The following is a 26,816-nucleotide window of genomic DNA, read 5'->3' on the forward strand; positions in this document are numbered from 1 at the left end:
AACTCATGGATTAATGTGCAGTCATACACTTAATTTCTGTGAATGAATTCATCTCATGTGGTCAATGTGTAGCGGAGCCAGCTGTCTATCTAATACTCAGCCCTTTATTTGTTTTTCAAATGACAAATTGGGCCTCAGCTCCTGTAGGGGGATCATTCAGTTGCGCACGACTTGCTGACATCATCGGGGGACGAGGGATCCTGAAAAATAACCCCAGCGTCAGTGTGACGACAGTGAGCGGTGAGTATAAATGCTGGGACGGAAAGTTGTCTGCTCATACCTCCAGACTTGGCCTTTGAGGGTCATCAACCGCTGCGAGAAGCTGAGAGCAAAAGCACCATCACTGTGCGCACAACGGGGAACGAGCAGAACTTGGATCATTCAGGTAAGACTGGTGCGATTCAGAGTAACTTCTTGTAAACAAGTAAGTAAGTAAGTTCTGCTTGATGATGTCTAGGTGGATCAATTGTTGTCAATTACTCGTTATTCAAAGGTATGTTTGAGGTTCTGCAGCTTCAGGACTTTATATGCATGTGAGAAATAAAGGACAGTAATTTACTTAAAGTAATCTACGTTAATCAACGGTTGGATAAATGATCTCTGGTCGTTTGACATTTGTTTAAAATAAATCTGCAGTTTAGCCGTTTGTTTCTAGGTCAGTTCACTTAAATTCCTGTCCTGCGATCTAATTCCTCCACAGACGATCATCCAATTTACCATGAAGTCGATATGCCTTCTCCTCCTGGCTTCTCTCGTGCTCTGCAACTTGGCGGTGTCTGGAGGACAGGGCATCCCCGCTGACGATGACACTGACCGGAGGACCATCGACGATATCCTCCTACAGGGAGCAGGGAGTCTCCTGATACGCTCCATCCTCAAAAAGATGCATGAGGAAGACGACAGAAACGGTGCGTAAAATGAGCACGGGCTACATCTTGGATCAACTTGACACAAGACACCGGATTTAATTTTATGATACTTATCGCCATGGTGTTTAGAAAATTAGATTTTCAGTTTATTTTATGTCGGTGATTATATTCCTATCTTTTCATAGATATTGAGGTTTTGTGCTCGAGGCAGTTCTGACCTTTACGCATACAGTTGGATTTGTCCAGTTGGATCATTTAAAATAAAGTTACAAATAAGGTTATAGATAAAGTTTTAAATTGTGTTTTACATCACGAAAATGGGAAAGAATATCCATCCAGTTTGATATGTTGCGTGGAATGTGAACCACCAGACAGATTTGTGCGCAATTTACGCACGGGGAATATTTACAGTACAGGGATAGGCAACTCAAAGTCTCGAGACTTCTTGAAGTAGCTAATTTAATGTTGTATGTTCTCCAGAGGGATTTTCCTCTCAGCCAGAATGGGTGACAAAAAGACAGCATCCCGGTAAGAGATACAGCGACGACTTGGAGAAGCGGCAGCATCCGGGGAGGAGAGAGGAGGACGATGAAGATGAGTACATGGACGTTCAAAAGAGACAGCACCCGGGGAAACGCGACGATGAAACGCACGAGTACACGGAGTTCCAGAAAAGACAGCACCCAGGGAAGCGCTCCACGATGGGCTACCTTTCTGACGAGCCCGTGGTACTCCTGGAGAGCGAACTTTCAAAACGCCAGCACCCTGGCAAGCGCTACCTGCTGGTACACAGCAAACGCCAGCACCCAGGCAAACGCCAGGGAGAGAACGAGGAGGGAGACGTGGACTGGGACGCGGACGGAGACGAAGACCTCACGGGGTTGGAGAAGCGGCAACACCCCGGGAAACGGTTTTGGGATAACGCAAATCCGGATTTGGGCACAAACAGTCCGTGCGATGTTTTGGACCCTACAAGCTGCAGCAAGTCCAATCTGCTGCTCGACTTTTTAGACAACATCAACAAGAGCCACGCCGAGGAGAAGAGACAACACCCGGGGAAAAGGTTTGCACCAGAGCAGGATCTAGTGACAGGAGAGTAGAGAGTGAAGAAAATAACCTCTGACGTGCGTAAACTGATGTATTGTAAACAAATCAATGTGAAAATCAAGTGACCATAATGAATTATTAAAGTTGGAAAAAAGAAATTACATCCTTTGACATTTTGTGCAGCTGTTTTTTTCATTTGGCAAATTACTGTATCATCATTGCAAAACATGAATCTGCTGTTTATTTACTTGGGGAGCTTGTGCGTAAGTAAGATTAATAATGACTTCTCACAAAAGCGAGTGTCCTATGTTAAACTTTAATAATAAATCATAGTTATAATTAGAATTAGCATTATTTAGCATTTTTTTTAAGTTGATGATGAAGTCAAGTCCAATATGGAAGCATTAGTCTACTGGCTTTTGCGACGTCGCCTCTGTGAGGCAACAGACGCTCGTCAGTACAGTTCATGCTTGAATCCAATCCAAGTGGCTGCGTTCACACTAAATGTATAGAAACCTCTTTCACTCACTGATTTGCTTCATTCTTTTGTACTTATGTCAAATATAACGAGTACCCTGAGCGAATAAATTGTGCCAGTTATTATTTTTCTACATATTCTTGCATGGATTCAGTTTATTTAACCTAATGTTGTAAATTGGAAGAAAAAGAAACTACCACCAATGTTTTTGTTGGACAATAAAGTGCATTGGTCAAAATGTATTACTTGCTTTGTTTGCAGTAATTGCACTCCTCACTGAGCGAAAATCTTTTATACTGCTGATTCAACCCAACTTAGTCTAATTAGTGTTTACGTCCCAACAGAGCATTGGCCCTGACTTTGCCTCAGTGAGAATGATTAATGCAGTTGAGTTAGAAGAGTGTCAGGTATCCTCCTCTCTGTAATTGGGCTTATTCCATCAGAGGCTCCGGAGCAGCTGTCCAGGGCCTGATCAATATGCAGATTATTCATGAGCCATGTGAGCCAGAGGTGGAGATCAGATGGTGGAGATACTCCAATGAAACACACACTCACAGAGAGGAAGGAAGGGAGAGATCATAAAATGTCTCAAACACACTTCAGTGACTCTGTCGAAACTGTAGTTCAGGGATTTCCAACTGTTGTGGTCTGCAAACTCTGGAAAACGGAGCAAAGTCTGCACGTGTGAGCACCAATCACAGGTACTGTCTCAATGAGGACACAAGGTTTTTTAGAGTTCAATCAAAGACTGATTGGTCATTTTCAGCCTGTTTAGTATATGAATCACTATTCAAGACGTAAAAGTTTTGATTTTGCAACAAAGAAGCAAGATTTTAAAATGATTTATCTACAGATCAACATTTTGCATTCACCTCAACTTTCGGTGATGAGCAACTGATACCGCAGACTTAGACGATTGATATTATCCTACCGATTTAATTTGCTTGTGACTGGAACAACCCACTAGGGCATGATGACCTTTGGGCCCTTATTGGCCCTGTGTTTCTCCTCTTCTATTCTATATCAAGCTGCCTTGTGCCCATTCACTTAAGTGCACTGGGGCATCTTGACTTCAAAATATGCACGGAGAGACTGACAAAAATCATTGTTTTCAGCAACCACTCACCAGAATCTGCGGTCGTGATCAGGAGATGTAGCCACGGTAGCCAGGTCCTGTTGACACACGTACTTGACCAATCACGAGCCATGTCTCAGCTGTCAATCATGATGTTTCCCCCCAGTTTTAGAGAAAAAAACTATTTAAAAACCAAACTTGCTGGAAAACATTCACACTTGAACATACATCAGTGAGCTAAGAACGACCTAAAATGACAGAAACCATCTTTAAAAAAAAATATGTACTTGGACTTTTTAGTTTGGTGCATGTCCCATCTGCTCACATGGAGGAGGAGGGAATTATAGACTATACTGCTGCCCGACAACAGAAGGCGATTGAGGTATATCGTCCATCTTTATGTAAAGTCTGTCGCTGTGTCCCAATTGGGTTGCTTAGAATGCACTGGCAGAACCGAATGAGAGGGTCAGGCCTGTGGAGGATTTCTGTGACGATTACAGGGACGTTCAAAAGAGTCAGCACCCGGGGAAAGAAGAACGCATTTGTCAACTGCATTGGAAGGAGCCTTCGCAACAGAACAGCCTGGGGACGCAAACGATCTTCAAATGCAGCCTCTGAAGGATGCAGGCCTCTGAATCGAGACACAGCCATAGACTGTATATAAAGAGGACACAGCTTACGTGTACGACCAATTCACTCTGGTCATCTCATATAAGGAATCTAGCAAAAACTCGCATGTCACAAGTGGCTGACAGACTCCAGCGATGGATGTGAGCTGACACAGTTTGATCCAGGGTTGTGGGGACATGTTGTTGTGCGTTTGGTTTGGTTTGTCCCTCGTATCCTCCCGTACAGCCAGGAAGGTTGGTCACATGACCAGGCTGCTGCTGCTGCTGCTGCAGCTGGAGTTCGAGCTGTCACACAAACCAAACTAACAACAACACAGCGGCGGTGGGACACGTCTGTGAGTAGAAACGATCCATCGGGTTTTTAACTCTGAGGGTTTCGGATTTGTGGAGCTGGAAGCGGCTTGTGTTCCGCAGAGAAACGGTAGAAACGGTGGCTACAGACGGCGATAGCTGCTGCTAGCATGGTCCTGCTAACGGTACATTGTTGTCCAGTAGCACGGCGGCTAACGCTACATAATTATTGAACACTATCACCTCGGATGTACACATCACACATATCAACAAAGCACTCGCTATAGCTGCTTGTGTGGTTGTGTTTGTGTAGATCAAACGAGTTGTCAATGTGTATTAATTGCTAGTTAACGTTAGCCGCCCTAAAACCTGATATAAGTTCATTATAATGGAGACGTTTTAATCTACATCAAGTCAGTGTAACATGTTTGATGTGTGTGATTCGTGTTAAAGCTGCTGTGATGTCTGCTCCTTCGCTGTTGTCCAAAATAAAAGACATGCAGCTTTCTACAAGTGGGACACACAACATTTTACCACAGTTAGGATCCTATCACATGGTTTACAGCTGAATCTGAACAGTGTTTTATACCAAAAAGGTATTTCTTTAATATTTTATTTTCACATGCCTTTTATATTTAAAATCGCCTCTCATATTTTAGTATGATTTTCAGTGTGTCTCTGCATTGACGTGTGTTTTTAATGGTTTGGCATTAAAGACCAAAAGCTCAGAATCAGAGTGTAAATCTGTGTTGGATTTAGCACAAATATTGAATATCTAAATGAACTGCATGTCATTAATGGATCCAGCTCGGGTGTGGCAATAAAACAATAGAAATAATTATCGCAATATAAATTTCCTCAATAGCAATATAATAAAGCCCAATATATATTGTATCAGTTTTGCAATCTCAGTGAGGAGGTATAACACTTAATTGATCTACCTTCTATCTATCTATCTATCTATCTATCTAGGAGCAAAACACCAGTCTTTTAACTTTGCTGTGAGGTTTATCATGACAATTATCGTTACTGAATGACTCCATTCATAGATTTACTTCGATTCATGTTTGTCTCGTTCTTCAGTGTCCTGTGATCGTGATGGAGCTGCTATGGGGTGGGTCGTACACCCTGTGACATGGAGGCCACAGCAGGATCCTCCCACCTCGCACCTCTTCTCTGACAACACAGTCGACCGCCGTCATGGCCTCCAGCTACCCTCCCCCCTTTGAGGGCACAGGTGAGGTGAAGGAGGGCTTTCTTTGCCCTCTTTGCCTGAAAGACCTTCAGTCGTTCTACCAACTCCAAGACCACTACGAAGAGGAGCACTCCGGGGACGATCGCCATGTGAGGGGGCAGCTCAAAAGTGAGTCTTCTATTTTGTGGAAATTAATTGGAATATCTAATTTTGCCAAAAAATTAAACCCAGTCAATTTTTATGTTCTCCAATGTTTGTATGTGAGTTTATGTTATGGCTGATTAGTTTAGATCCAAAGACACTGCAGCACAGAAGTCACTGCACCATTGTAAACTATCACCAGGATGAACTGGCAGAATGGATTAATTGCCTCTAGTGTACACTGTTTAAAAATCCTTTCTGCTTTTTCTTTTAATGTAATCTTTCTCAATGCACAGATTTGGTTCAAAAGGCAAAGAAAGCCAAAGACAAGCTCCTAAAGAGGGATGGTGATGACAGAGCGGATACTGGCAGTTATGAGTCCTTCTACTACGGTGGAGTGGACCCTTACATGTGGGAGCCTCAGGAACTGGGTAAGACGATAGTAACAGGAAGAAAGTAAAAATAAGCGTTTACCAGATTTCTTATATAATATACTGACAATGACTGTTCTTTTTCCTTTTGTAGGAGCAGCTAGAAGTCATCTGGACTTATTCAAAAAACACCGGGCAGCCAGGATAGACCATTATGTGATTGAGGTCAACAAGCTCATCATCAGACTGGAGAAGGTGTGTTTACAGTAGCAATTCACAGCTCATTTAAACCATAACGTTCTTCCTGTGGTTGTCGATATAAGACCTGAACACGGGCTCCACTGTGCTTCCCATTTATCATGAAAACTGTCGTTTCAGTTGACATCGTTTGACAGGATCAACTCAGATGCGGCCAAAATCCGAGGTCTGTCTGCATGCACGAGTCCTCTCAGTATATGTTAATATATATTACGGTAAACTAATGAATGTTTATCCTCCTTTATAGCCATTGAGAAGTCTGTAGTTTCATGGGTGAGCGACTCAGACGTCCCGTTTTGTCCCGACTGTGGAAACAAGTTCAACATTCGGAACAGGCGGCACCACTGTCGTCTCTGTGGGTCCATCATGTGTAGAAAGTGCATGGACTTTGTCCCCTTACCTTTAGCCCGTATGTATGAACTAAATATTACAGAAACTCCTCATACGTCTTGATGAAGTTCCGTTTTCCAATTGGGTCTCGTTGCTGTGAGTTGTTTGCTCTTTCGTCACAGAAAAGCTGATTAGTGGGACGCGAGAAGCCCTGTGTGTTCACGGGAGTCCCAGTCACTCCCAGTCTCCCCCGGCAGGAGGTGGCAGCAGTAGCATGGGCTCCAGGAGAGGCAGCATCAGCAGCCTGAGCAGCGTGACCTCCATGCTGGAGGAGAAGGACGACGAGAAGATCCGCTGCTGCCACCACTGTATGGACACACTGATGAAGATACAGCATAAACTGGAGGAGAAGGACCACACGCCTGATATAGTGAAACTTTATGAGGTTAGTTAATACAACATAAAAAGGAGTCTTTCAGAACTCACTATCTGCCTCTTGTTCAGGTCCCAGTTGTTGATTCTTCAAGCAGACTTGAGTTTACTCTGCTGTATCCGTCCCACCATGCACTGTTTGTCTTTTTGGGTTTCCTGTTGTTCACTTGCTATAAACTTTCTTCCTGTCAGAGGCTGAGAATGTGCATGGACAAAGTGGATGAACGGGCTCCAGAATACATCCGGATGGCAGAGTCGCTCAAGTGAGCCTCATATAAATTAGTTATTTTAATAATTATGGAAATCCGCCTTATTTCAGAGACTGTTTTTATTTCTTACTGTGATATTCTTTAACAGTGCCGGTGAAACTACATACAACCTTGACACTGCCGCTGGACTCCGACTGGAAGTACAGAAATATTATGAACTCATCGATGCATTAAGGTACAAGCCATTCCTGAACTACTGTTTCTAAAATTGAATATTACTTTTTTATCATGTTTATCACATATGGAGTTTGACAAGATTAACTATGTTTTATTGTCAGTAAGAGGATTTTAACACTAGGAGTTAAAGATGATCCACAACCACGTCCTAAGGCGCTGCAGCTGCAGAAGATGATCCGATACACAGCCACACTATTTGTTCAGGTGAGACCATGTACAGAAAGGGTGAAACATACATTCACACATACTAGATACTGAACCTATTAGGTGGTAGTTTTTTTTTTACAGCTGTTATTTAAATTCAGTCTTTCTGAAATTAAAGTATAAAACATATAAACAATTGGAAATAATAGTGAAAACAAATCACTTCCCTCAGAGAAACAAGTCTAAAATCTGAATGGGATCATACTGCATCTTTCAAGCATTCAGTTACATTTACGCAGTATTTCTACTTCAAATGTGTTTCGACCTTGATCCTTCCTTTCACTGAACTCCCTCATTCTTTGTGTCCTCCCGGTTTCAGGAGAAGCTGTTAGGCCTCATGTCTTTACCCACTAAGGAGAAATATGAAGAGCTGAAAGAAAAGAAGAAACAAGAACAAGAGAAGAGACTCCAACAAGAGAGACTGGTGAGATGATGTTCTGAAACCTCTGTCTTGTTTTTTCATCAGTCCATCAGTTGCTGAAAGTTTGTTCTTTGTTTGCTTTCTTGCTCAACAGGCATCCCAGGAGACCCTGAAGAGGAGGCAGGAGTCTGAGAGGAACCGTCCACCCGTCAGTACCAACGGGGAGCTGCCGCAAGCCCAGAGAGCGCTGCGCATGACCAAAGCTGCCGGCTGGTTGCCCTCCGCAGACTCTGGTCATACACGCAGTGAGTTCGAAGACCCCCTCCTACAGCAGATCGAGAACATTCAGTCGTTCCTCCGTCAAGCACGAGAGGCCCAGAGAGCAGACGAGGTTGCCATGTTAGAGGAGAACCTGCGTCAGCTGCAGGACGAATACGACCAGCAGCAGACCAGTCTGGCCATCGCTCTCTCCCAGAAGCTGGCTAAGGAGGAGAGCTTGCAGCAGGGGGAGTTCCATCGCCTTGAGGCCTGGGAACGGGAGGAAAGGGAGGAAAGGGAGGAACGGGAACACAGGGGCCCTGCTGTGGGCTCAGCTCAGTCGTCCTTCACCATGGAGAGGTCTCTAGATATCAGCCCAGTGGTCGTCTTCCAGGGAGAGCAAGACACTGCAGCAGAGGAGCTGACTCCTAAAGCTGAGAGGAGTCCTGCGTCTCTAAGAGCGTTTCCTGCTCTCACAATCCAGGAGGAGTCGCCTCCTCGTCTGAGGAGCTTAGGGGGACACATAACTCCCCCTGGTGGTGAAGGGCAGAATAGCACCTCCCTTAACCCTTTTGAGGAGGAGGACTCTACTCCCACTGAGGAGGATCCCAACAATCCTTTCTCAGAAGACATCAAGAGGGAACACAAAGACGTACCCAACGGGAAGAAAGAATACAACCCTTTTGATGAAGGTGTCGAGGAGGACTCTCGGGCCGACTCCGCGGCCAGGAACCCCTTTGAGGAGGAGGACAACACCGACACTCGTAACCCTTTCATGGAGGCCTCTGGCAATTCCCCAGGAGTATCAACCAATCCCTTTGACGGGTTAGATGAAGGCGAGGCTTTGCCCGATTTGGACATGATAGAGGAGGAACTGCTGCTGCAGCAGATCGACAACATAAGGGCCTACATTTTTGATGCCAAGCTCAGCGGCCGCCTTGACGAGGTGGAGCTCCTGTCAGAGAATCTGAGAGAGCTACAGCACACCCTACAGGAGCAGAAGAAAAAGAAGCACTGACAACTTTTCTTAAAAATCCCCCTGATCACCTGCTACTTACCAAGTCCTGCAAGGCTAGTTCACTTTACATGACTAATGAGCCCGCTGAGTTTAGTACGGGTGAAGTCTGCAAGAAAGATTAGGTCTGTCCCAAAATTACACATACTAGAGACAAGGGGTCTGGAACGATTCATTTTCAAACACCTTTCTAAACCACTTAACCTGCACAGAGGGCTGGAGCCAATCCCAGCATGCACAGTTTCTAAGCACCACAAGTAAAACATGTCTATTTGTACAGGCAGCGTTGCCGATCTCCAGCTGCATCAGTGCAAACATGAACAATAGAAGATGGAAGAATGCCACTGTAAAGAATGTTGTAATGGGACCAATGGCTGGTCCTTTGAGTTTTGTCTGACTGTGGTCTTGTGTGATTTGGCGTCGTCTGCCAGAAGCTACGAATGAAGACATAACAAGTTAACATGGCGACGGTTGAACCATGGGACGGAATGATGCACAAAATCCATTATTCATCATTTCAAGAGTTTTTCTTCCAAAGGAATTGAGTGGCAGTATAAAAAAGTGTCAAAATTGATGAACCGTAACCTGAGATTTTATTTTTCCTCTTGGTCAAAACCTATTGCTTGCATTACCCACCGTGCAATTCAGCTCTCCGCAGGTCAGTTGGATATATGGATGTTTTATACTCGATGTGGCTGATGAGGCTTTGAACGAAGATTAATTTTTTTGTCTTCAGCTCATTGATGAACATTCTTCATCGGCTGAAATCTACATCCGATTTTTCTCTGTAGCCACTTTAGGTTTTAAACAACTGCTCGTCACATATACAGAATCAATCCCCCTTAGAGCTGGGAAACTATCAAGTGAAAAATCCACTGTTCATTTAATTTATGCCAAAGAACTGAACCACGACTGTTGTAACTGGAACATGAACTATTCCTATAACATCTCTTTCTTTAGTAAGACACAAAATGAATTAGACTTTTGAGACTGTTTGGGGGCAATTTGGTTTTTGAAACAGCCTGATCATTAAATAAATTAAGATATTTATATTTTTAATCACAGGCTCAAATTAATAATGCCATCTCACCACTTGCAACACTGCAGTAGCTGTTGCAGCACCTATGACTCTTTGCTCATATATTTGAAAGGGAAATCTCCATTCCACAGAATTAGGCAATTTTTGTTGCTTGTCAAATATGCTGACGTATCTGATCCTGAGGACGTTTACCACGAATCACACTGATACTAACGACTGGCTTGTTTGAGAAAGGGTTTTGTTCCGGCAGCGTATTATTTCAGTTTCCGTTAGTTTTTGTTTTAAACATCAAATGAATTTATCACATGAGCCTGTTCCTGTCCTGCATGGTGGACTTGGTCGAGGAGATTAAACTCAGCGTTTTGTGCGTCTGGTTAGTGTGTCAGTCAGCTTTGACAGTAGAGACGTTTATTCTTAAAAGTTGCGTCGTATTTGCCACAGTGAGCCAAGTGAACTAAAGTTTTTCCACGTTGTACTGTGCGCCCCCTGCTGGTTGTGATCTCGATGTTTACAGTGGCTGCCCCTGATCTGAGCGAGGATCAGGGGTTGCATGATTTGTGCGTTTGTGAGTCTCTGAAGTGCTGTTTGATTCTGGTCTGTCTATCCAGCTTGTGGCCAAGCTTGTCTTCCTGCTTTTAGTTTTTTTGTTTTCACATTTGGACAAATCGATCGGTTTGACACGCCGCTCTTGTTCCGTGTTGTTGGATAAGATCTGTTTGTAAAGCATGTGATTCGTTCGCTTGTTTCATCTCAGACGTCCAGTCAAAGTTGGTCCAGCCGGCTTGTTGCAGCACTCACCATCTACATACTTAACACTACTTTCTAACACACATAGTAGACAACTATAACGTCAACGAACAAGGCACAAGATTTCACTAAAATTGCAGAGTGTACAAAAATGTAAGGACTAAATCCTTTGGTCAGGGCTACATCTTAGACATATTTACACTACATGAATGCCAGCAAGTATTATCACTCAGTCAGTGCTGCTACATCTGTCCCTAAGTGAATCTTTCCTGTCACTCACTGTCTGTATTTCTCTTCGTAGACCCGAGCGTTTGTTGCCTGTTAATCTCACACTGCTCATCAGAAGATCGTGAGCAAAACGTTTAGCGACGGACTGAAGAACTCGAGGAGCAGCTTCTCAATGTGTTGACTTTAGCTTTGGAAGTACTTTGACTAACGCTGCTGTATTTAAAAACTAACTACAATCTTCTGGACCCGCGCAGACGTCTCTGTATTAACTTTAGGAAACTCCATCCCAGCACCAATAAAAAAGAAAGTTGTCTACAGTAAATGATGTTTGTATTTCTCCTTCTTCCATAAATGCTTTGATCCTTTTCTGATCACTCACTTATATTACTCTGTAATTTTTTTCCTTTCAGTTTGCACTTAATGTAAAAGTATAGGCTCATTACTACAGCCACACGGGGAAATCTGGGTTTTATTGTTTACACTGGAACATTCAGTGAGGAATCTTTAACCAGGTCACATTATTTACAAACACAAGGTTCAATCTCAACATATCCAAACCTACAGGAACCAAAAGAATGAACTTCCCGGATGCTGACGAGCGTTGCTGCTGGATTTCTGTTGGAGTGGATCCAGGCATCCTCCATTTGCAATAAGTTAGTCCTTTACTGTAATCGTACAAAATACTAATATTGTTCATTAAATCAGCAATAGTATCCTCTCCTTCCCGGCCTTTTAGTCCTGTGACGCTGCCATCCTTGTTCGATATTTGCCCGTCATCTCTTTGGGCAGCGGCGTGGTGCCAGGACACGGCACCTGGCCGTCCACCTGACAGATGCACTCCCTCAGACAGTACTTCTTTGGCCCGAAGTTTGCAGGGTTGGAGGCCTGCATCCGCGCAAGAGCCTCAGCCTCTAACAGTTCTCTGTGAGCAGAGAGAGAGACAGTCAAATAAATCACCTGGTCACTGCTGGAACAGGGCTGCGTTCGACAAAGTTCACTCAACCGTAAAATGTTTGTGTTGCAACTACGGCAGCTCAGAAGGCCATTCTATGAGATTTTGTTGAAGACATCTCAGGGGGGGAGATGACCTGGCTTTAAACACATGATAAATTCTTGTCTCCCATCATCTTTAACTGACGGGAGCACGAAGCAGCAGTTCACTCAATAATCAATTGTGTGCGCTGCCTTTGGAATAGGGCGGAGTTTGTGTACCCGTCACTGCTGATTGGGCAGCATCTGACACACCCACCTCTTGTTAACGGGTTTGAGCAAAAGTGACTTTGAACTTTGAAACCATAGCAAAATGTTTTGAGATTCTCAGCAGACATTTAGAGATTCACTGTTAAAACACAGATGGGTAAGAAAATAAAAAAAGATAATGGCTAAAATTCTATTCAGCTGCTTCTATATCAAGGTCCCGATTTTACTAGAGTATATGATAATATATGTAACTCGCATGAATAATTACATCAACATAACTCATCATGTTTGCCCCTGATCACCAGGATATTCTCATGTCAGTGTCGTGCAACAAGGACCATGTGCAGAAATCAATCTGAAGATCTTACTCTGATTTGCCCACAATCTTCTTAACATGTTGGGAAATGACTTTGAGGTCTTTCCCTTCCACGTCCACCAGCACCTGCTCCCCATCATCTGCAAGAGACGAGACATTAGCACCACTGCATGGAGTTACACAGGTATAATGGTTATTATTGTTATCATAGAGTTTTAATAACTGGTACAAACCCAGGTAGAACTTCACGAACGGTGATGGAGTCATATTTTTGAACATCATTATTTGGACCCATGGGTTTTTGTACTGGATCTGAGGGATGTTGAAGAACACAAACTTCCTGCAAAACAAAAAGGGACAAAACAAAGAGTTGGAAGCAAACATCAACACAAAGCTTTAACATGTCACTCTAGTTCTCCTTCTCACCCACATCACACCATGTGTATTCATCTTTTTATATCAAGTTAATGAAAGTAACAGCGCATTAAAATAAAATGTGTTTAGTGTAGGGGTTTTATTTACTTGGTTTCTCTTCAGGAATGAAGACATGTTAAATATGTTCCTCTTTCACACGCACACAAACACATACAGTGGGATGCTAGCAGTTAGCCGTTAGCTCTGACCTTGCTCCGTCGCTCAGCTCCCCGTGTGTGTTGTAATTCACTGTCATGATCTTCACTCTGTTCTTGAAGATGATGTCGCCTTTCTGCAGATACTCCAGCGTCCTCCTGATCGGAAACCTCCCCTTCATCGGCATCTTGAACCGTTTAGTTATTCACCTTTTATTCACTCAGAGTCCAACATCTGACGAGTGTGTACCGGAGACAGTGGCGCGGTTTGATGACGTCAAACGTGGAGCTGGTTGTCGTTTGTTTGTTTTTAACAATCTGTATTTTATTCACGTTTATTTTTTAAACAAGATAATAACCCTAACCCTAACCCTAAATGCTGAGGTCAAATATAACTAATGTTGCTCATGTTGTTAGCAAATCTCTATTACTGTGATGATTGATTCTGGTAAAAACCCTTCAAGGCTCAATGTTATATTCTATTCCCTACTGTAGGGGGAATTTTTCTCAGATTAAGGGAATACTAAAAATAAAACACCACAATGACATAAATGATTACAACAAAAAGCACAAACACTTAAACGATAAGAATGATAAAAGAACTAGTACCTGCAGATACCATAACAGTCACTGATCATGAACAGTTTCCAGCATGAACATACTCAGTCTTGTTGTATTTGATGAATAATTGTTTATTTATTTTTATAATACGTGGCTTCAGAGAAGCCGGCCCCAGAGACTGGAATGCTGATACAGGAACTCAGTCGTTAATACATTTTGTCTTACATCTGCATTGGTGTGAGGTAGAAATGTAGAGTTGTGAGAGAAGAAAACATGAATATCTGAATTTCACAATCTCTTGTTTGAAGACGTACATTTTACATGAGCAAAAATAATGGAGACAAAAAAAAAACGACATTTAACACAGTATAAAACTTTAACCATGGGATGCTCAATCCACAAAGGTGAAGAAAAATGCACTAATACCCTCTAATGTGGGAGCTGCTCATGGTTGACACTGTAAAGCCACAACATTTAAATCAATATTTCTTATACAGCATTTAATTAAATGCACTTAAGCAACTTTGTCATGCACTTCAAAGCACTATAAAAAATCATAACAATTCTCCTTTATTAGGGCAATCAGCCACAACATTATAAAACCCCGCTTAAAAACAACATGCACTCATTTTAATGAAATTACATGAAAAAAAGGTCATTTCACGCCAGTGTCTTTTACAAACAGTCTGAAAGGGTTTTTAACCCGATTATTACAACCGACATTACAACCGACATTAACTTCACAAGACATAATAATTTACTTCTTTATATCCCCATCATCATTCATGTTGCTGTGGATCTTTCTTCTGAACCGTTAGACAAGTGGGTAAACCAATGTTGCCAGATGGTCTTCAAGACATTCAGTGTTTCCCATAACATTACCTTGAGAGGGCAGACAGGCCCAAAAAAAAAAATAGATTGAAAAAGAGAGGAGAATTCTTTTAAAAATCTAATACATTTATTTTACCTAATTGAAGTGCACTCTTTTAATTTCAGCTCATTGAGTCTGATTTAAAGTCACATTTCTCTTCGCTCACGTTTTGAAAATTTGTTATGATGAGTGCAATAAAAACTTTCCAACAAGTGCAATAAATCTTTCTTAGAATTAGGATCAATACATCCCAACCGTCTGAAAGTTAGGACAAAATATCAGCATTTTTTGTACGCAAGTTATCTGGTGACAGCGCCACAGAGGTTCTCTCCCCAGTCGATGCAAGGGAAACACTGACACTGGAGACTGGTTTCCCAGTAGATCTATTCACTATTCTTCCTTTTTTTTTACCAGGGAAACCTGCCCAAAAGTACTTTAAGTACACTTAGTATGCAACTAGCAAATTTGTTTACAACAAATAAAAGTCTTTAGAAAACAAAGAGATGACAAAGTTTTAGTCAGCATGAAAGCAGTGGAACGCCTCAGAAGCTGATTAATGTGCACTTAGCAGAAAACAAACAAAGCAGCATAGAACGTAAGAAACATTTCTGAACCAAACATCTTCAAAGTAAGGACTTAAAAGAAATATTTGCCACTGATAAATACGCATATAAAATGCTGACAGTTGTGACACTGATGCATCAGAAGGAAACAACAGATGATTGTCGTAGAAGGACAAGCGATGAGGTGATTGCACGGCTAAGTAAAGAAAGTTTAAGAAACGTAATCATGAACAAATGTACCTTAACATAACAACTCTCTCAAACCGAAACTCTGCGATGTCATTCAATGTAAACCAAGGAGAACTTAATCTGTAAATTTGTGATTTTGAGAATGTAAATTAAAACTTAAAATTTGTATTATCACATTGTATTGAGCTATGTGTTAGCTCAATGATGAATACTTTGCAAAAACATTATTTAAATTAATGATTGAGGTTTGAGTTTCCTCATATACCTGATTGAAATAATCCCAACGATTATTTCAATTAATGTTGAAAGTGAAGATCTGTTCATTTGTGTCAAGTGTGTCACTTTCAAAAGAAAAAAAAGAAGAAAATTTCAAATAAGTCACACTTAATCTTTTTCAAAGTCTGAATTCTCAATTAAACAGCACAGTCATTAATTATACAAGATTATACTGTACCATGTTCAGAAAATCTAAAATAAATAAATACTTTACTACTTTAAAGTACATTAGAAAAGAAAATACTCAGATTTACAATAATCTTAGAGACTAGAGTTTTTAAACACGTGAAAATTCAATTCTACATGTCAAATTCCATCTAAGATCTTTAGATTCTGGTTCATTTATATATCTCGCCTTATATCTGCAGATGATATATGCAATCATCATGAAAGCATAGTAAGGCTTAGATAAAACCAATTGAAAGGCTTAGGTCGAAGGGTAAAGTTCACACGTAACAAGCTTTAAGTGCTATAAAGATGTGCAGGAAATGAGCACCGCTGCAGCTGAGGAGAATTTCTTTTGGATCTAATTCAGTGTGGCTGAATTTAGGCCAGAAACTCCAGATAACCACACAGTGTCGGCTCCAGAGAAGAATCCAGGAGTCATCCCAGTGCCAGGTTGTCCTAATCTACCAGGGATTCCTGAATGACTTTTCACTTTGCATCACTAGAAAGCAAGGAGCTGCTGCAGCATTTTAGATCGGGGTTAATAATTAAACCCTCTGAGAGACAAAGAGAGTACCATCTTTAAATTGACAGTTCTGGGTCCTGGAGCAGTGGGATGTTATTCTGCGGTATCAGAGTCCTGGCTGTTATATTCAGCCGTCTCCATCTTGAGGATGTAGGGAATTATACTGTCAATGGAGACGTTACCTATCAGGCCAGTGAAGAAGAGCTCCTCTGTGATACTCGAGTTCATGAGGCGCAGGGCGGGGAGACGAGTCAGGATACGGGTCATCCTGGGGAGGCACAGACACAACACGTCCGGTCATTCTTACATTTTGTGTTTACTGTTTGTTTGCAAATATGAGCTCCTTTTCTTTATCATCAGTGTCACTTCAATCTTCTACATCCTCCTGCATTCTTCAGGGTGCAAGGTTCAAAACTGTCTTTATTGTTCTAGTTGGGGGGGAATTGATTTGCTGCCAGGGTTCACATCCAACTAATACACAGCATGGACTGTGACCAGAACATATGGCACATGGAAACAATATGTCACTGATGTATTATTAGAAGATACTACTCTGAGGTAGCACAGATAAAGGGCTTGTTGCTGCTGCGGATTATTAGATAGGCTCGAGAGCACAGCTACAAACGTTGAGCAAAGAACAAGTGAAACGTTGGCATGTCTATTAAAACTGGTACATGCCTGTGAGAAGTGTTAATCTGTGATAACCTGAATCTCAGTGCTGCTTAGTGAGTAAAACAGCTGAAACCGAAAGTGACTTATAATTAAGTAGTTATTGTGAAGATTTTACTCCTCATAATGTAATGTTGAATTACTCTCTACCTTAAATGCACGATGATCCAATGCAATTCACCGTGTTCCTGCTTTAAGCTGCTTTGAGGTGGTGGTGCTGGAAGGCTGGAGGTGTGACTGTACCTGTACATGTCATCAGGATAAGTTTTCTGCACATAGTCCTGCAGCTCCATCAGCGCCCTCTCCTGGAACTTCTCAATCTGCCCACTGCTGTCCACACCTGGGTGATCTGATGAGACAAACACACAACTGTCATTCCGCAAATTACTAAATATAGGCAGATTATTTAAGTTTCATTCTCTCCTCTATGGAATTCCTTAGATTTAGCGCACCACAGCTATAGTGTCTGTTATAAATAAGACACCCCTCTAGACTCACCAGGGCTGAACAGCACTATAGCTTTCAGGTAGGCGTATTCATAGCTGTCGGTGTCCAATCTCGTCATGCTGTTACAGAACTCCTGGAACTTCCAGATATGCTCCATCACCTGCTTCACCCTGTCCCCTGAAAGTTTGTCTGAGACAGAAGAACATGTCTGGTTTGATGTATCAACATTCGTGATATCCTCAGTCTTATTACTTTAGCTGTTTGAGCTTCATCTAACAAGGAATGTCCCTACAACAATCACATGATCACTCTCAGAAGTTGCAATTCCCCATAATCATCATGTCAGTAGTTGGGGGGATACATAAAAATGACTCGCCATCTGGGGCATGTACCAACATGGTAGTAAAACATGTAATATCTCAAACTTTCATCAGTATTCTCCAGGACTTTCTTTGTTTGAGTAACATGTTTAAACGTCACATTTCTTCTCTCCTGTTTATGTCCGACTGTGAGGTGCTGACGAGGCCTGTGGTCCATACCTTCCTGGATGCTGCTCTGAAGGTGGTTGACGATGGCAGTGAGGATGGTCGACAGGTTCATCACGTGAGCACACTGAGCAAGACCCAGAGTGAACAGCTCATTCCAGCAGGCTCTTACCAGACTGGTGTTTGCCTCCTGACTGAAAAAGAAAGAGACAGTGGGTGTGAGCTCATAGACCGTTTCCTGTGACCGTCTCAACTTTATCTTCATGTCTTCATGTGTCAAATCCATTCTTACCCCAGAGCTGAGAAGGCAGGTATGGAGCGCGCCCAGTGCATGGATAGAAAGAGAAGCCTGGATGCTGATTCACAGATGTAGTGTACATTCAGATACTCTGGTATGGGGCTGGGCATGCTCAGCTGGAGGAAGGACACAGGGACAGAGAATGAGGACACAAGAAATGGATATTAAGGGGTGATAAGAAGCATACATGTGTAACTGGAATGTCAAACAACTTGACACCTGACTGGGGATCCTCGTTGCATTTCAAACGTCTCTCTCTCCAAACATTTCATGTATGTATCTCAACTACCACTAAAATTATACTTAATAATATTGTACTTAACTACTACTGAACAACAATATGCAGTCAATATACACACATCATGTACAGACACACATTGGTTACTTCCTCTTTAAAATACTGTATAGCCACCTGAATAAGGACTTTGTTATTTGGCCATTAGCTTTGACCATCGGTTGACCGCACCCACCTTGAAGCCAACATGGCCGTCAGTGAGCAGTGGTCCCTCCACCTCAATGATAGGGGTCCCCTGGTCTCGACCAATCAGCTGGATTGTTGTTCCACCAACACACGCCAATTTCTCTGTCAGACTATGTACGACCCGTATTTCAGGTGGGTTGAATACTTTGGCCAGGGTGTCGAAGGCACTTTGTACAACACACACACAAACACGTTTTAGTACACTGATTAGACAGAAACGTTGGCGACATAAATGTTTACTTCTCATTTACATATAATTTATTTCATACTTGTAAATTCAAGACACAAAGTGTCTTTGTTATCAAATAATTCATTTGTGAGCTCTTTCTTGTCTTGTGGTGCTGTTCTGAACTTTTGGAAAAGTTTAGCTGTGTAAATCAACAATGAAGCTGTCACTCTTTATAATAAAATTATTTAAAAAAAAAAAAATCATCAGATCGAAAAGTTATATTAGAAAAGTGATAATAAGGTCTAAATTTATATATTTGAAGGCTTTATTATTTTTACTAAATCTGAATGGGTAAAAATATTATGCTTGTACTCGAGTAAGAAGACAATCTTCAGGAAGTCCTGGTTTTACCTCTATTTCTACATATTTTGCCTCAGTAGAGACAAACACTCTCCCTTTAAAGATAATCTGCTTCTGAATTAGAGAAGCTGGTCAGCCACTAACATGACATGTGACCCCGGGGCAGACACATGCAGAAAAGACTTAGCAGAGCACCTGCCAAACAAAGTGAGCAATGAAACATTTCTGATAGCTCTCACAAACACACTCCCCCTGTCTGTGCTCTGCTGACTTACCGTGTTATCTCGATGGCAGATTGCTCCTCTTGTTGACTCTCTGAGGTGTCCCCATTGTTTAGATTTTCTTTCAATGTGTCACTCAGGTTGGCCAGTGACGTCACCACATTAGCTAGTGTCCCCAAGTCCCCCTGCCCAGAATCCATCTGAAAAGAGAACAGCCTATGCAGATTAGTTTACTTCATATAGGCCAAGGTCACGACACTTGATCCATTCTAGACACAAAATGTTTGAAATTGAGTGTCATGCAACAAAGAAAACTGTGAATGCTTCTTAAAACACACAAAGGACCTACATAAAGAGGGAATCTACTGTATCTCAGCTCTAAATCATTTGGGTCAGAACTTATTTGTTGTATTTATTTTACACGTATCAGAAGGAGACAGATATATCTGTGACTGTATCTGCAGAGACGTCTGTACCTTTGAGTCATTGGCCAGCAGCAAAGTTCCATCACTTTGGATGACAGGCTGCTGGATGTTCACCAGCATCCCCTGGTCAAGCAGGCTGGATCTGCACATGACACAAAGCATTATCAAAAACCAGTTCACGTCACACTAAACACCTGAGAAATAGAACAAGACATCCGTCTGTCATCCTGATTCCAACCGACCTGGAGCCGTCTGTCTCTGAATCTGAGATAAAGGTTGGCGTGGCGATGAGCGGACTGTTTAGGTCCTTACGAATGTAGATCTTCTGGGTGGAGGCAGCACAGTTGGCATGTTTCTCTCTGGGCACTACATCGATGGGTTTTCTCTCACTCTGAACAGCTGAAGACAAACAGTAAACAGACAAATGCAAATTACCTTTTCTAACTGCTGGAAGTGACTGGATATAACAATAATACTGATCAGTACTTTATTTATCTCAGAAATCAATAGGAATAATATGGTTTACTATCATTTAAAATATAAATTACTACATATAAAATTACTGAAAACAAAAAGGGACTATAAGATCTATAATTATTCAATAGATGAATATCATATCAAAGTTTAAGCAGTAGTTCTCAGCCATATTTGACAATTCCCAGTAATATTATGACTCAATTAACGTGACCTTTCTGTGGTAGAAGTGGAAAAACTCACAAACATAAAGCCCCCAGCTATGGCTGTCGCCGATGCTGAGGTGTGAAGAGTATTAATAAATGTTACTGTCTACTCCAGGCAAGACAAATTATCAAGACGTTTGTAGACATAATTTAAGACTTTTTAATAACTTTTGAGACAATTTAGCTTTTTATTTAGAGAACCGAGTAATATCATGGATTGGGATGTTAACTCACAGTCAGTCTTCATCCCCATCTTAAGGCATTTGCTCAACCGACAGAACTGGCAGCGATTGCGGTGGTGTTTGTTGATGATGCAGTCCTGTTTGCTGCGGCAGCTGTAGGACAAGTTCTTCCTCACGCTCCTCTTGAAGAAGCCTTTACATCCCTCACAACTGACGGCTCCGTAGTGACGCCCTGAACACAGAGAAAACTGCTTTAGAAGTGTCCCAACATGGAACTTACAGACACATGAAGCTACATCTATTGTTAGATTTAACATCAGGAGGCATCAGTTAAACGACACAGAGAACATCACATCTCCACTTGATGCACCTGTAAGCTTTAGTACCTGAAGCCTTGTCCCCACACACCAAACAGTATTCTACGGGCTGCGATCGGGTCAAGTCCCCCGACTGCCCTAACAACCGTTCCATTGACACTGGATCTGTGACAATCTGAAAAGCAAAGTCAAACACAGGCTTTTAAGTTTTCATTTCTCTTTACTGTCTGTTACAAAGTTATACAAATGTCTGAATAACAGAAAAGGGCTTTTTGCAGATGATAATGACATCATAGCGAATTTGACCTTTGACCATTTGAATGTAAAATGTCATCTCTTCATCATTTTATTTTATTTTATAATGCATTTGTCTACAAATTCAAATAGCATTGTCAGACACAAAGGGCTGATATTGTGGGCACAACTGTACCTGTATTCTTCCTGGCATTAGGTTGTCGGCAGCAGTGAAGATGAGCTGCTTAGTGTTGTGACTGTCTGATGAGGCCAGGATAACCTTGCCCGCCCCTGAGCTGTCAGCCGTAGTGAAAATGAACTGCTGCTTGGGAGCATTGGACGGGTTCATCGCTGTTACTATCTGGATCTTCTGACCGGTCTGCTGGTCAGTTACAATCTGATCAGGGTGGAGGAAGAAGACACAAAGAGAGGGAGGTGGAAATGAGCAAACACCAGTGGGGTTGAGGGGCAAAAACAAGTCTACAATGAAGAGAGGAGAGTTGAGTCACATGTTGTGGCATCAACTTGATCATTGCTGCTGCTTATGCACTGAAGTAGAACAATGTCAACAGGGAGGAGCAGTGTCACATTATCTGATGTCTTCTACACAGGCAGCAGTTACCTGTATTCGCTGTGGTGTTGTGGCAGGCTCAGTAGAGATGACCTGAAAGCGCTGCGGAGACTCACTCATCACTGAGTCTGATGGAGAGGAGGACGCCTACGATTTACAAAACATGTCAACCACGGTAAACACATGCAAATTATAATCAGTATGTCTGCAACAGAAATATATTTCACTTGACTGTGTGTAAAGCATGAAAACCTTATTATAAAACACATAATTTTATGTCACTGTGAAAAAAATCATATCAGCATTTACTAAGCACACAAATATTTGTTTATTTAAAAGTACCCTTCATGTTTTGTATGGAGCAGATCAGACTGCCAGCCAGTGTCCTTCTGCACACTCACCTCTGCCTCGTGCTCAGAATCCACTTTCTGCTGAGAGAGCAGATTCAGGCCCGTTGTCATGATGATGTAAGGTCATTAGTGAGGTCTGTTTGGAAAGACGCCACAGACATTAATCAGCCACAAAGGGGCAAAACCGACACAGGAGAGCTGAATAATGCTGGGAAATTTTCAGAAGAATAACGGTAATGCTTGAATATCATAGACACAAAAAATATTTATACATTCTTTAATGTAATATTCTACAAGACCAGAAACCTTAAACAAAATGCGTTTGACAAATCCAGTCTTGACATGACACCAGTGATAATCATCACAAGCTGAGTCATTGACCTCGGAGTGTGACCTGAACATGACATTTATGTTTCACTGAGGAAGAGAACACGCTGACGGGTGACAACCAGAGTGCACTGCACCCGGTAACGCAGGTGGACAGCAGATGTCCCCCCCAGAGAAAAGTATCATCTTCTACATGCACTACATCTAACACCACAGCTGCTTTCCCCACTCCCTCTGCTTCCACTGTCTAGGAAACAAGGTAACAAACCAGGTCTGCTCGTCTACATGTCACTTCATGCTGATTATTAAGTTTCTCTTAAACCAGATTACTGCAAGCAGAACATTTTGTCTTGGGTCTTTCTGTTTCAAATAATCTAACTTTTGGGCCACACTGACAGAGATCAAGATGAAAGTTGGCGTGCTGAATTTTGTCATATGAGAAAACTAAGGAACCGATATTGTATGAGTCTTGGATCCTAATTCACCGAGATATGGGCAAACAAACTTGAACTTTTCGTGGGGACTTTTACTGGTCATGTCTTTTAATGTAGGTCATAAATAAATGCTTCTCATATTTATCTGAGCAGTTAACTATCCACAATAAAAGACAATATATCAACATTATTAGTGGTTACAAAAGTTTAAGTTGTTTCAACAAAAATATATTTTTTGGCTCCCAGGCCATTGGATGGTGATTTAGGAGACACACATCCTGGATTCATTTTTTTTTAAACTAAAGTTTTTGACCTGATATTTTTTTAAACCTTGAGATGCTAATTAAAGGAGCCATTCTTAATTTCTCCTTCAGAGTCTTTGATGCAGCAGTTGGGTCTTTGCTCGGGTCCTGTCACAAAACATCACAATTTGCCCAAACAACCCATGTCATTTTCCAATTCATTTGAAACGTATACGACAACTCATTTTGGACATTGTCAAATCTCTCCGACACAGTTTGGAATTAGAAAACCTGTTTATCAACTACACTGCTTTTGGCATCTTACTTTGGGGACAGCATCTCGGGTAGCAGCTGACAATTATTGACATTAGTCTGATTATTTTTATGATTGATTTTTTTTTAATATTTAAAAAGGGCAAAGAAATTAGTACTGCTTGAAATACAATACACCCACTCACATACTCCACCATAACTGACAATAACTCCTCAATTCATTTGTATTCTTCATTGCTGCTCCCTTCTTCTCTATCAGACACCTTCTCATGTACAAATACACTTTTACATTATGTTAAAAACTGGTTCTTCTAATCAATGTTGTAAAAGCTGTTATTAAGATGATGCGTTCAGTTACACACCACATATATTGCACTGAAGAGGGATCCCTCACGTGTCTTTCTCTCTTTCAGGTTCTACGTATTCCCCCTATTAATCATGTTTTTCAGTAGCTTTTCCTCGCTCTTGATGAGGGTTAAGGACAGAGGATGTCCCACCTTGTAAAACCCTATGAGACCAATTGTGATTTGTGAATACAGGCTAAACAATATATACATAATAAGTTTAAATATACGTCCAGGAAATGCATCCTAATATGACTTTATATGAGTGTTTTTTAGACACAATTTTTTTTCTGTCGCTCAGCTAATCAGATAATCATCTAATCTTTATAGTCCTAATAAAACTTTGCCCTTCTATCGTTTGCCTCCTTTCACCCTCCAGGTGTCGGGTCATAATAACCCAGACACCGACAGCATTAGTGACTCATGTGCCTGCAGAGGGAAGCAGATTGCCTCTTCACGTTGTTCACCGATTGGCTCAACACCATGTCCATCAAAATAACCACTTTCCCCAAACACATCACGGAACAAAATGGAGAATGTGGCAGACAGCCAATAACACAGGAGACGAATCCTTATGATAAATATATATTAGGGACATTTTCATTACAGACATTGCAGTGCACGACTCTCAAAGCGCCGCTGGTACATTTATAAAATACAGCTGGGGGTAAATAAAAGTCATGGTTGTCTCCAGCCTGTCCTGTCCCCGTCCTGTGGCAAAGGTAAAAGGGTCGAGTTCATCTGCAGCGGCTCCATCTTTTCCCCTGCTAGCTGCGTTAGCTGACGCTAGCTTCATACAGATACCCTGCGCCAGGAGCCAACTCTACCCGTCTCTCGCCCGCTGTCACACCGGGATTAGCTCGGGTTATGTGCACGGGGCTACCACGTGTTAACAATTATATTAACTGTCTGTAAAGGACATCCGCGTTAGCCTCGCTGAGCCCAGCGTCCGTGCCCGGGTCCCGAGTTGCCGGAGACGGGGGCAGGAAGGGAGCTCCGCAGCGGCTATAGCTAACAAGCTAACCCGGAGATTAGCTTCGCGGTTTTATGATCCAGTATCTCCGAGGGCTTTGTGCGCTTTTCAGCCCGGGATTGAGACTTACCTCCGGGGCACGGCGGCCGCGTATTTAGGACGTTCCTCTATTTTATAAAATGTTTGTTTTGGTTTTCTTCTGTTAAAGGTCATAGTTCGTGACCCCGCTCCGACAGCTCCGGGATGATGGTTCAGGCTTTTTTTTTTTTTCTTCCTCTCTCGCGCCCCCCCGCCCTCCTCCTCCTTCCCTCCCCCCCCCCCCCCCTCCTCCACGCGAGCCAGACACCACTGACGTCATTGTGTCTGGTGACCAGATGGTTATGGATTATGGATGATCAAAAGAATAAAAATTGATTATATATAACCGGTTGGTATTAATATTCAGATGACTTACTTAAGATAACCACGCAGCAGTGTAAAAGTTAAGAACCCTATCGGCCAATTAATCGATCATCAAAATAGCCTGATTGATAGTGTAGTCGTAAAATCACGTGATGTTAGACCGGTTAGACAAGATGTGACTTTAGAATTAACAGCTATAAATGAGACAGAAGACACATTCATACTGTATCATGGTGTTTATAATGTCATATCCCCCTTACTCCACAGAAAACCTTCTGTAAGTCAGGTGATAAACAGTCTTGTGATAAAATCAACCCATTAGATCATTACAATTGAAGGTCCTGCATGAAATTCCAGATTCAATACTTGCCACACAACTCAGTTGTTTGGAATTTTCCTCCGTCTGCCCATGATGCGACAACAATCACAGCATAACACAAAACACTTCTGTGGAAGTAAAACACAGAATACAACTAAATAAACACCCTATATCCCAAAGACACACGTTTAATCAGCAGATTGCACTTTATGTATACGTCATATCTGACTTTGTTAATACTGAGGGATCAATGCATTTTATAGTTGTAGTTAGTAGAGGTGTAGCTTATTCAAATCACTTATTTGGGCCTGTCCCAACATAAGGGTCAGGGCCATTGGACACACAGGATCCTTTGAGTGGTGAACTGCCCTGATTTGCATTTGCAAGTGTAGACGTAAATTACTGACATGATTCATAGTGTAGTTGCTCTGCTCTGTAGCCACAGACTTTACATCTGACCTGAAATTCTGATTGAATAATTAGATAGTTAAAGGCAGTTTATGTCTGTCTTCCCATCATGCATCTCTGAAATAGACAGACAATAAATAGACAGTAAACAGGGTTGGTTCATATGTTAGCTAAAGAAAGAGAAACGAGCGAAGGAAGACAAAGAAGGGGAAAAAGAATAAGGGAAAATAGAAGAGGTAGATAGCTGGATAGATGGATTCATGGATGGATCTGTGGTCTACTGTACATGCATTACCACTAAATGACCAGCAGGTGTCGACATGCACCACTTGGTGCGACAGGGGAACGAGCGCAAGGGAAAGCTTCACATCCAGTGAACTAGCAACAAAACAACAATAACTTAAATAATAATAACGATAATATCCCCGTAGAATACTTATCATCATAATCATCATCATCATAATTATTGTTATTATAATAATTATACGTATTATTATTATTATTATTATATTACTATAATTCTTTTTATTATTATAGTCCTGTCATACTTGTTAT

General features: G+C 41.8%; 4 protein-coding genes across 5 annotated transcripts; 2 read left to right on the forward strand and 2 right to left on the reverse strand.

Moving 5' to 3' along the window:
* Positions 1-302: 302 nt before the first annotated feature.
* Positions 303-1,969, forward strand: trh (thyrotropin-releasing hormone). The gene is made up of 3 exons (XM_053425433.1): positions 303-385; positions 701-908; positions 1,350-1,969. The coding sequence occupies exons 2-3, from the start codon at positions 719-721 to the stop codon at positions 1,967-1,969; spliced, it is 810 nt and encodes a 269-aa protein (XP_053281408.1). The 5' UTR covers positions 303-385; positions 701-718.
* A 2,371-nt stretch (positions 1,970-4,340) lies between these two features.
* LOC128442313 (rabenosyn-5) lies at positions 4,341-11,736 on the forward strand. Its single transcript, XM_053424706.1, has 12 exons — positions 4,341-4,433; positions 5,473-5,752; positions 6,022-6,156; positions 6,251-6,351; positions 6,475-6,520; positions 6,602-6,763; positions 6,867-7,129; positions 7,309-7,379; positions 7,474-7,560; positions 7,664-7,766; positions 8,086-8,190; positions 8,282-11,736. Exons 2-12 carry the CDS (start codon positions 5,590-5,592, stop codon positions 9,401-9,403), a joined length of 2,358 nt encoding a protein of 785 aa, XP_053280681.1. The 5' UTR covers positions 4,341-4,433; positions 5,473-5,589; the 3' UTR covers positions 9,404-11,736.
* A 129-nt stretch (positions 11,737-11,865) lies between these two features.
* Positions 11,866-13,787, reverse strand: mrps25 (mitochondrial ribosomal protein S25). Its single transcript, XM_053424707.1, has 4 exons — positions 13,554-13,787; positions 13,164-13,270; positions 12,983-13,070; positions 11,866-12,336 (listed from the first exon to the last, which is right to left on the reverse strand). The coding sequence occupies exons 1-4, from the start codon at positions 13,685-13,687 to the stop codon at positions 12,147-12,149; spliced, it is 519 nt and encodes a 172-aa protein (XP_053280682.1). The 5' UTR covers positions 13,688-13,787; the 3' UTR covers positions 11,866-12,146.
* A 380-nt stretch (positions 13,788-14,167) lies between these two features.
* Positions 14,168-26,355, reverse strand: nr2c2 (nuclear receptor subfamily 2, group C, member 2). Of its 2 annotated transcripts, none has more exons than XM_053425441.1 (15): positions 25,905-26,355; positions 22,591-22,675; positions 22,241-22,336; positions 21,815-22,015; positions 21,454-21,559; positions 21,120-21,299; positions 20,448-20,604; positions 20,257-20,347; positions 19,835-19,980; positions 19,020-19,197; positions 18,544-18,665; positions 18,306-18,445; positions 17,818-17,955; positions 17,563-17,668; positions 14,168-16,918 (listed from the first exon to the last, which is right to left on the reverse strand). In XM_053425441.1, the coding sequence occupies exons 2-15, from the start codon at positions 22,648-22,650 to the stop codon at positions 16,744-16,746; spliced, it is 1,896 nt and encodes a 631-aa protein (XP_053281416.1). In that variant the 5' UTR covers positions 22,651-22,675; positions 25,905-26,355; the 3' UTR covers positions 14,168-16,743. The 2 variants fall into 2 exon arrangements, with proteins under 2 accessions (XP_053281416.1, XP_053281415.1); XM_053425440.1 differs by lacking the exon at positions 25,905-26,355 and adding an exon at positions 25,263-25,402.
* Positions 26,356-26,816: the final 461 nt, after the last annotated feature.

This window comes from Pleuronectes platessa, chromosome 6 (genome assembly GCF_947347685.1).
Source record: "Pleuronectes platessa chromosome 6, fPlePla1.1, whole genome shotgun sequence".
NCBI classification, from domain to species: Eukaryota; Metazoa; Chordata; class Actinopteri; order Pleuronectiformes; family Pleuronectidae; genus Pleuronectes; species Pleuronectes platessa.